Genomic DNA, 10,956 nt, shown 5'->3' with positions numbered 1-10,956 from the left:
ACACACGAGCCTCGGAGGAGGGCTGGAGAAGGGGACTCCGGAAAGCGGGAGGCTTGCCTTACGTAGTTGAGATATATCCGAGCTGCTAAGTTACAAGGGGGTGGGGGCTGTCCTATTTTGCCACCTTGGAGATGTGGAGGGAGCTGGGGTTTTGCGACGGAGACCTCGATAGCTGGGACTGGCCGCGGAACGCGAGGCCGGGGCGGGACGGGGGCGGAGCGGGCGCTGCGCTGACTGCCGCGGCAGAAAGGGGGCGGCCGCGCCCATTTCCTCTGCTCAGCCGCGGCCGGAGGTATCCGCATCGGCGAGCTGCGTCTCCCGGGTGTCGGCCCCGGCGGCTCCCCGACCGTGCCCGGCTGTGGCGAGGCGGCTCCAGCCCAGCTTGTGGCAGCCGCGACCCCCGGGGCGCTCCGGAGCCCACTGCGCGGTGCGCGTGCCGGCTGCATGGACGCGGCACTGAAGCGGAGCCGCTCGGAGGAGCCAGCCGAAATCCTGCCGCCTGCCCGGGACGAGGAGGAGGAGGAGGAAGAGGGGATGGAGCAGGGGCTGGAGGAGGAAGAAGAGGTGGATCCCCGGATCCAGGTAGGGCGCGCGGGGTCGCCCCGCATCCGGGCTTCGCCAGGGCTGCTACGGAGGTCGGTGTCTACGCGTACAGCCACTTCGCAGCCCCCAGTAACTGTGGTCCGGGGACTGGCGGCCACATAGGGTGGCAGGAGACGGTCTGTATGCTCCGTTTCATCGTCTCCACAATGAGGAGGCTACAGTGCCCGCGTGGATGCGGCCTGACTCGATTGCGGGGAGCCCCCCGCCGACCCGTAGCAGGATCGGGGTCGGTGCAGCGTGCCTGGTGGTTCGGGCGGATGTGCAACAAAGGGAAAAAGGGGGCGGGGGCGCCATGGTATCCTCGGGGGTACCCCTGCCCGGCCACGGCACCGCGGGCATGGCACGGCGTCCAGGCTCTGCGAGGAGGTGTCGCCCGCGTGGGCGCCGGGCACCGTGGGCGGGTGGGCGTTGCCCGCCCCTGCAGCGCGGGCTGGCACCGGTGCCCCGGGTGCAGAGTCCTCACTTGCCAAGGTGCCCGGCTTGAGCCGTTTTCCTTCTCTGATTGATTGTTAGCGAACTGAGCGGCTTATTGTCATCACTGGCTCAACGTTCTGCCTGGCTTGAAATTGCTTAAAACCCTGCTTTTCCTTGTTGTGAGGTTGGGCATGAAAAGAAATCGGGGACAACTGATGCGCAAAGCTGACGCGTGGAGGCGGCGAGGGGATTGGGCTGGCTGGCTGTGCCTCCATTTCCAAGAGAGATGATTAAAAAACAATTTCCAAGCTGAGATCTAGGAGTGACAGTTTCACCTCTTCACCCCTAAGAAAAAAGCAGAGCAAATCCCTTTCTAAGGCCCGTTTTTTTCTACCTTTTCAATAAATCATTTTAAAAAAAAAATTGCTTTTAAGCATGCTCTGTAATTTCTGGATACCTAATTGGTTTTTTAGTGCACAGATCAATTTAAAAGCTCACTTAACTCAGTGGTTGGGGTTTAAATGAATTGTTTTGTCAGGTTAGCAAGATAAAGATCAGGTGGGAAAAAAATCCTTGCATTAGGAATGCTATTAATTAAAGTAATTGGTTTGGAATAAATCGTGTGTTACTGGTATGGGATTATGTTAGCAAGATCCTTTGTTTGCATAGTAATGATGAGTTAAGTTCATGTTGGATACTTTTTTACAAAATGTCAGTTTGTAAATGTTTATTGAAAGGGATGGGATTAAAGCTAGTTTAAAACGTCCAGCTAAGTAGGTTGAATAATTGGCAGTGTGAAAAGATTTTCACCCTTTACAGAAAAATAATTCTGGTGAGTTAATACCAGAATTCTGCCCTTGATGATTTCACTGGGTTTATATTTTTGGCTTGGCCTTGCTTATTGTCTTTTATTGTTTTCTAAGCAAAGTTCTTGCTCAAGGCAGATGGTACTGTTTTGATTAGGCCATTAAACCATTTGTAACAGGTGGGGTTTACCTGAAGGCATGTACTTGGAATAGTTGACCTCTGACAAATTCCAAATGTCTCTGAAGACATTGTCAAAAGGGACACCCTCAAGAAAATGGTTTCAGAAATGCCGACATTCATTTGCTTTTCTAGTCAAGCCTCAACTGTTTGCCGTAAGAATTAATTCTGATTCTTCCTTTTCCTGCAAATTGGGCTGGGGTAATTTTTCAGGTTATGGACTGAGTTATATTGGAAACAAAAGACGGATCCCTTAAGTCTTTTTTTCTCCCTCTTTTCTTCACCAGGGAGAACTGGAGAAGTTAAATCAGTCCACGGATGATATCAACAGACGGGAGACTGAACTTGAGGTACAGAGAGCTGAGTTCCTGTTCTTGGTGAAGTGATGTCACTCACACCGGCACAAGGCTGGTTAATTTTGTCTTCATAGCTGGAGTGTTATTGCTGGACCCCCCTCCTTGGGAGTTGAGCAACAGCTCCCTGACAGAATAAAATACACCACTGAGCTCAACCTGTGGGCGGAACGCATGTGGATCCAATTTCACATGTTGTTTTTCATTATGGAAGCTCCATGGGGCCTAAACCAAGTCTGTGCAGAGCGTTACACAACGCTTAAGCCCCAAGTTTTAATGTGACTGAAAGGACAGAGGGGAAAATTAGCCGAACTCTTTAATGGAGAATAATGAATGAGCTCACAAAATCTCTTACATATTCAGGGCAGTTCCTACCATTTGTCCTGGAAAGTGTTGTGTTGTTTCCTCTGACTTCGACCATTTCTTGACTTTCCTGTCCTAATAACTCACCCCCCGCCCCCCTTCTGCTTCCCTGCTCATTTCTTTATTGTCTGCTTGTGCATAGAATATAATTATAATGGTAACAAAAAGCTGTTTAGACTGGGAAGGCCTTTCCTGCTGGGAAAAATCTTGGGAGACTAAAACTTGATTTGGGTTTCATGTGCATTTTCCAACGGGAGTGTAAACAAGTTAGCATTCATCACAGCCTCCGATTAGTTCCCACCCCTTTCCAGTAGTGGTTGCTTTTACCACCCATCAGCAAATTTGAACAACCACTATATGTATTCAGGAGACTGTGAATTGACTGTCAGAGCCCCAAAGGGACTCTCAGCGCAGTTTCCCAATGCAGGGAGCTGTTGGCAAAGTCTGTTTCTGTAGCAGGAGAAATAGCAAAAGTCAGTGGAAGGGACAAGAAGCACATGGTCCCTAAGAGTGAGGGTGTGGGAGATAGGAATATAATCTACCAGGATTCACTGGCAGCCTTGATTTCTGCTGCATGCGTAGGCCCTGGAGTTACCAAATCTGGATGTAGCAATGTGGATTAAAAAGCCTGTTGCTCTGAGTTGTGTGAAGGGTTATCGCTAACCACCTCCATTTCCATCGTAGGTATACAAGAGCATGGGCTGTCCTTCTCCCCAAGTAAAGTAAAATCTGTGTTTATTTACATTTCTTGCACTTATGAATTGAGTCTGTCTGTGATGTGGGGTAACTGAAACCTCTCAGGATCTCAGATTTCTAATGCATTAAACAACAAAACTCTTACCATTCCTATAGGGCTTTAGCATTTACAGAGTGTTTTTTACACGTTTTATCTCATTCCATCCTGTCACACCAGCCTAGAGCTATGCTGTCCCATATGGTAGCCATGTGCAACGTATGGCTATTTGAATTTAATTAAAATTTTGTTTTTTTTTTTTGAGACAGAGTCTTACTCTGTCGCCCAGGCTGGGGTGCAGTGGTGCAATGTCTGCTCACTGCAACCTCCACCTCCTGGGCTCAAGTGATTCTCATTCCTCAGCTTCCTGAGTAGCTGGGATTACAGGTGTGCACCACCATGCCTGGCTAATGAGTTTAATTAAAATTAAGTAAGACTAAAAATTCCATGTCTCAGTCACAATAGCCACGTTTCAAGAGCCCAGTTGCCACTATATTAAACAGTCCAGTTGCCACTGTATTAAACTGCTGTCATCATAGAATGTTCTGGCCTGGAGAGCTAGGAGGGTAGGGACTATTTACTTTCCAGATCAGGACTCAGAGGCTCAGCATCTTCTGGTACTATGACGCCTCAGAGGCAGGGCTCCCATCTTATAGTCCCAGGCATTTTCCAGATCTCCTCCAGTTCCTGCATCCTATTATCCCAGTGCAGTGGTGCAATCACAGCTCACTGCAACCTCGAACTCCTGGGTTCAGGCAACCCTCCTGCATCATCCTCCCCAGTAGCTGAGACTACAGGTGCATGCCACCATACCCGGCTAATTTTTCATATCTTTAAGCTTTTTTGTAAAGATGGGATCTAGCTCTGTTGACCAGGCTGGTCTTGAACTCCAGGCCTCAAAGTGATCCTCCCACCTTGGCCTCCCAAAGTGCTGGGATCACAGGCATGAGTTACCATACCCATCCTGGAAATAGTCTTTTTTTTTTTTAAAGCATTGATTGATTCTACTTGCTCGCCTACTACGTGCCGGCCACTGTTCTGGGTAATGAACAAGATGGCCCACATCTCAGCCCCAAGCGTGCTTACTTTCTTGGGGTGAAATTGGTTAATCTGTTAAACTCTTTTTAGCCCTTACTTCTGAATCCCATTTCTGAATACACTTAGGTATTTGTGTGTCACAGGAAGCCACCAGACAGGTGTTTCCTGCCTGGCTCTGGAGAGCATTTGGAACCGTGTGAGAGGCGAACTGGAGGGTGTGAGGGGGGTGGCCAGGGCTGGGCTGGGGTGCTGGCTGGCCTTTTCACGGTATTATAACCAAGACTGACTCATAGAAATATAATACAGGCTACATAAGCAATTAAAAACTCCCTAGTAGACGCATTAAAAATGAAAAAGAAACAGCTGAAATGAATTTAAATATTTTGTTTAACCCGGAATATCCAAGACAGTACAATTTCAACGTGGACTTGCTATTAAAAAATTACTGACATTTTACATATATTTTTGTACTAAGTCTTTAAGATCTTTGGCATATTTTACACTTAGGGCACATTTCAGTTGAGACTAGACACGTTTCAAGTGTTAGCTACATTTGGCACTGGGAGGCATAGGTTTAATAGGTGTTTTCTGTCACAAAGGAGCCAGGTGGGATTTCACCCTTCATGCTGGCCACCAACTGCTTGTCAGACACTGTTGGCCACTGCATTTATGTGGGTGAACAAGACAAAGACCTTGCCCTCCAGGAGTTTACGTTTTTGGTTGGGGTGAGTAGCACAGCGGGGGTAATAATTACTGGTGGTAATAGCTACAGTAAGAAGTGTGACAGAGACACTGGAGGGGCGCTGCTGGAGGACGCCTGAGCAGATGCCTGCAGGGGAGCCTCTGTTTGCAGAAGAACAGGGGGAGTGAGCCACTGGGGTGGTCAAGGGGAGTATGCCCAAGGATGGGGGGCAGGAAAATGAGCCATTTTAATATACAGTCAAGTCTTTTTTTTTTTTTTTTTTTTTCCTGAGACGGAGTCTCACTCTGTCGCCCAGGCTGGAGTGCAATGGCGTGATCTCGGCTCACTGCAACCTCTGCCTCCCGGGTTCAAGCCAGTCTCCTGCCTCAGCCTCCCGAGTAGCTGGGATTACAGGCGTGTGCCACCATGCCCAGCTAATTTTTGTATTTTTAGTAGAGATGGGGTTTCACCATGTTGGCCAGGCTGGTCTCGAACTAGCTGGTCTTGAACTCCGGATCTCGTGTTGTCGCTACCCACCCCCGCCCCCCACCGCTATCTCAGCCTCCCAAAGTGCTGGGATTACAGGTGTGAGCCACCGTGCACAGTCTTGTTTTTGTGGTACTTGTATTCCATAAAGTTGTGAACACTGAATTAGTGAATACGGAACCATTGTTGTAGGGAAAATGCAGGGCTTGGAGCAAGCCTGTGGTCACATTTTCATCAACTGATCAATATTAATCTTTTCAGTTTCCATTAAAAGACACTATATTTACTATATACTATTGATTCATTAGCATTGAACTCAGGGCCACTTACCTAACATGTATTTTCTCTGTAAGCCACATCACAGCCTGCTCGTGCTCAGGAAAGCTCATTAGACAGCACTTCTGCACTTCCCTTATGGGCCATTTTTAACAGCAAAATCACCAAAGAAAGCACAAAAGTGTGAAAGACATGGCACTAAGTAGACCATGAAAAGGACACTTGTTTACAGGATGGGCACTGAAAGCAGGAGGCAGAACGTCGCTCCTGTGTATGTCGGTGAATGAACCTGAAAGGGCTGCGTGTATTGATTTTGGGGTTACATACAAATTTTAGCGAGTAGACGAATTCACAAGTATGGAATTGGCAAATAATGAGATAGTCTACTTTCAGGGCCCCCAGGGGAAGGTATTCTGCTGTCCCCATTTCCTTTCCCATTGCCTTTTGATTGCGATCTGGGGCGTTCAGCACCTCTCGTGATTTTTGTCTGATGAACCTGCATTGGTGACCAGGCTTGTGGTAGCTGCTAATGCGCTCTCACGCTGTGGTGCAGTTGTCTGTGGGTAGCTGGAGACTGAGGTGTTGCTCCTGAGGCCCACATTTAACATCCCATTTCTTGTCTTGGCCATTTAAATTCCAGATTGCAAAAGGGCCTCTGGATGCCAGCCATCTGCTGTGTCACTTGGATGTCTGTCTCTTCCTGCAACCTGGGTTTGCCTCTGACCTTATTTGAACAGTGCTGGGTCCCCTTTGCACGCTGATTTATATCAGCGAAAGCCAACCTTTTCAAGCTGTTAAAAGAGGAACCTTTTAACCAGAGAGCCCTTGGATATAAGCCTGATGTTTTAAGTTAGGAAAATAAACATTTTCCCACAGATCCATTGATCAGTCAGCTTTATTTATTTATTGAGACAGGGTCTTGCTCTGTCACTCAGGCTGGAGTGCAGTGTCACAATCTCAGCTCACTGCAGCCTCAGCCTCCCGGGTTCAAGCGATTCTCCAGCTTCAGCCCCCCAAGTAGCCAGGACCAAAGGCTCACACCACCACGCTGGCTAATTTTTGTATTTTTAGTAAAGATGGGTTTTGCAATGTTGGCCAGGCTGGTTTCAAACTCCAGAGCTGAAAGCGATCTGCCTCCCTTGGCCTCACAAAATGCTGGGATTACAGGTGTGAGCCACTGCGCCTGACCAGCTTTTTAATTCACTAAGTATTTATTGAGCACCTACTACGTGATGGGGGCAATTTTCGGTGATGGGGACAGAGCAGTGAAGAGAATGGACAGAAGTCCCTGCTTTTCTGAGGCTTACATTGCAGAGGGGGTGGAAAACGCAATAAAAAGTTAAAATACACATGGTAGGTTATCTGATGTATACAAAGGAGGCAAAGAGCTGGAAGGGGACTCAGCTGGTGGGTGTTTGGAGGCAAGGGGAGGGAGAGGAATGCAGTATTGTCTGGAGAGAGTGAGCAAGCCTCAGGCCATGTGGGGGAAGAACATTCCAGCTGGAGGGCGCATCAGGGCTAAGCCTGGCTTAGCTGAGGACCAGCAAGGGGGCCTTGTGCCAGGCATGGGTGAGTAATGGATGGAAGAGGAGGCAGTGAGTCAGAGATAAATGGGTCATTCAGGTGTGCGACAGCCCTGCTAGGCGAGGTAGTAAAACTCAATATGCTGATGTAATTTTTAAATGCCTATTTTATAGGTCTGTCTCTTTTCAAATGTTTGTTAAAACAGAAGCCACACTGAGAATTTCTAAGTCTAATCAGAATAAAGATTTGTAATATTTTATGCCCATGTATATGTGGTTTTAAGCACAATTTGTAATGTTTTCATCATTTCCCGTGCTTGCTCTGAAAGTGGGCTGTTCCAGGGCTGTGAAGGGGTCCTTTCTTTTACTCATTGCTCAGGTCAGGTGGGAATAGTTTCTGCTTACACTTGCAGGGTGGTTTGAAAAATCTTTGTTTCTGAGTATCTGTGTTCCTCAAACATGCTTAAGCCAGCACTCATTATCTCTGCCTTTCCTCCCTCTGAAAACCAGCAAATGTTTTCTCTTAAAACTTTTTTTTTTTTTTTGGACCCAAGGAGCAATGGTACAACCAAAAACTCTGTTTTGAGCTTAGAAACTTGGAGGTGAGAGTAAACTGGAAGCTGCCCGGCCCCTCCCTCATGAATTATTAGCACAAATCAGGAGAAAAATTCCTCTATCAAAGGACAGTGATACGTCCCAGCACTTTCTCCATTAAAACGTGTGGGTGGAATGCTCTAGGGACTAGGTCCTGTAAGACTCAGTTGTGCTTTGAAGAAACTGCTAGGGAATGTTTGAAGCAATAGATAGACCGGGGGAGGGAGGAGTAACTGTTTCTTGAAGCTGCACCAGATTCCAGGCCTGGTGGCAGGCTGCCCGGTCTAAGCTGGCAGAGCCCCTACACGCCTGACCTTCTTGTACGCAGGTGAGATCTGGTTGAAGTAAACATTGGCCTGGAGGCCTTCCTGCAGCAAATACTGTGTGGGGCACTGGGGACCAGGGTGGTCAACAAGTAATCAGGCACGTCCCTGCCTCATGGAGCTTGCCGTCTCCTGGATCCAAGCAAGCAATTGTAGTGGGGTGAGGGGGATTCTAGGAGAGTCACTCAGGGCCCTTTGAGAGGCCAAAGCTTTGTTGAAATAGGGGGCATCAGAGTTGAGGCCTGCAGACCGCAAATAGTCTGAAGAGATAACATCAGCCTTAAAGTGGAGGAGGAAGAGAGCTGACGTACAGAAATCGTCTGCAGGTTGAGGAAGGTTGGGGTGGGGAGAGGTGGATTGTTAACAGGACCTTTGGTGATTGGCTGATTATAAAGAAAAAACATGTGTGGTCTTTGCGTCTCTTCAGGGTAGCCTGAGCCAGGGCTGCTGCACTGCCCCCATAGCTCTGACTTGAAGTTTGGCCATCAGAATGGTGGTACTGAAGGCCTTGGGCTTCAGTGGTCCCCCCATACTGCTTATTTCCCTTTGGGGAAGTAGGTGAGTGGAGAAACATTTGAAACTTGTAGAGTGACTTAGCTATAGGACAGCCGGCAAAGCTTGGCCTCTGGAGCCAGACCGCCTGGCATTGAATCCCAGCTCCCTCTTCATAGCTGTGGGACCTCTGGCAGATTATGTAATTTCTGTGCCTCAATTTCTTCTTTAAAATGGGATTGTGTCTCAGTTTTTGCTGTGAAATAACCAAAACCCAAAGCCGTGGGGAAGGGCAGGTGGAGGGAAGACAGCTGTCTTGACATCAGGTGATACAGGCTGAAATCAGAGGTCTGCTGACTTCTAGGGATACTTGGCACATGGAAGCCTCAGTCTCTTTGTCTTTGAATCTGGGGGCTGCAATTCTTGCCTACATCCCTGGGTAGCCTGGAGGATGGTAAGGGATGCTGTGTGAGAGAGTGCTTTGAGAGCTGCCCAGCCTGAGTGGACAAGAGGGCCCCCTGTGTGCTTGGCTGGCAGGGAGGGCTGAGACCCGCTGGGCGCGGCAAACAGAGAAGGTTCCAATGAGATGTCCACTGGGGCCAAACTGGACATGGGGCCTGGCAGTGGCTCTGTTGTTCTCTTCCCCCAGGTCCTGCCATGACCTTTCTTTGTCAGGTTGGCACTGGGAAAGGGGTCAGAGGGAGGGCTTGTACAGGCCAGGATTACAGCAGGATGGACGTTGTAGTCACTGGATCAGCGGGGCGTTGCGCTGTGGCCTGCCTGCTGTAATGTGAAAATTAGTTTCCCTGAGTGAGCCCTGCTTTATTTATTTATTCATTTATTTATTTATTTATTTATTTGAGACAGGGTCTCAAAAACTGGAGTGCAATGATGTGATCTCTGCCACTGCAACCACTGCTTCCCGGGTTCAAGCGATTTTCGTGCCTTAGCCTCCCGAGTAGCTGGGATTACAGGCATGTGCCACCACACCTGGCTAATTTTTGTGTTTTTGGTAGAGATGGGGTTTTGCCATGTTGGCCAGGCTGGTCAACTCCTGACCTCAAATGATTCGCCTACTGCAGCCTCCCAAAGTGCTGGTATTACAGGCGTGAGCTACTGCGCCCGGCCTCCCACTTTGTTTTTGTTTTTTCCTGAGACAGTGTTGGTCTCTGTTGCCCAGGGTAGGGTGCAGTGGCACAATCATAGCTCGCTGGAGCCTCGAACTCCTGGGCTCAAGTGATCCTCCCACCTCAGTCTCCCAAGTAGCTGGGACTACAGGAGTGCACCACCACGCCTGGCTAATTTTTGTTTTTGTAGAGATGGGGTCTCTCCTTGTTGCCCAGGCTGGTCTCAAACTCCTGGGCTCAAGCAGTCCTCCTGCCTCGGCTTCCCAAAGTGTTGGGATTACAGGCATGAGCTGCCACACCCGGCCTCCCAGTCTGTTCTTGGACAGACTGACCGTGAGGACAGTTGTGACACTGGTAAAACACAACCTTGTGTTCTCCTTTCCCTCCCCAGAACCTGTCCACTTAGGCACATGTTGGCTCATGAACATGTAAGATTCTGCCTTGCTTGGGGGCGTTAGCATTTTAAGAGTGGCCTTTCACTTTAAAAAAAGATGATGTGTGGATATGGACAAATGGCCATGGTCTACTTAGTGGGGGAAAAAAAAACTATACATAAAATATATATAAAACTATATAGAGCATATATAAAACCATATATATAGTAAAAGAATATATGCATATGAGAAGACAGGCCTAACATAGTTATTACTTTTTTTTGAGATGGAGTCTCACTGTGTTGCCCAGGCTGGACTGCAGTGGCATGATCTTGGCTCATTGCAACCTCCGCCTCCCAGGTTCAAGCGATTCTCCTGCCTCAGCCTCCCAAGTAGCTGGATTACAGGAGCCCACCACCATGCCTGGCTAATTTTTGTATTTTAGTAGAGACGGGGTTTCACTATGTAGGTCAAGCTGATCTCGAACTCCCGACCTCAAATGATCCGCCTGCCTTGGCCTCCCAAAGTGCTGGGATTATAGGCATGAGCCACCGTGCCTGGCCCTAACATAGTTATTCTTGTGTGGGCCAA

General features: G+C 48.5%; 1 protein-coding gene across 2 annotated transcripts in view; it reads left to right on the top strand.

The window, feature by feature from the left end:
* Window positions 1-10,956, top strand: part of SH3BP5 (SH3 domain binding protein 5) — a 77,855-nt gene continuing 66,899 nt past the window's right edge. For both annotated transcript variants that reach the window (XM_008951678.5, XM_003826215.6), the window contains exons 1-2: window positions 1-582; window positions 2,289-2,351. In XM_008951678.5, coding sequence (XP_008949926.1) covers window positions 445-582; window positions 2,289-2,351 — 201 coding nt within the window. In that variant the 5' untranslated portion in view covers window positions 1-444. The remainder of the gene's footprint in view (window positions 583-2,288; window positions 2,352-10,956) is intronic.

The sequence above is a fragment of the Pan paniscus genome, chromosome 2 (genome assembly GCF_029289425.2).
Source record: "Pan paniscus chromosome 2, NHGRI_mPanPan1-v2.0_pri, whole genome shotgun sequence".
Classification (NCBI taxonomy): Eukaryota; Metazoa; Chordata; class Mammalia; order Primates; family Hominidae; genus Pan; species Pan paniscus.
Note: the sequence above shows the minus strand (reverse complement) of the source record. Positions and strands in the feature narration are given on the sequence as shown.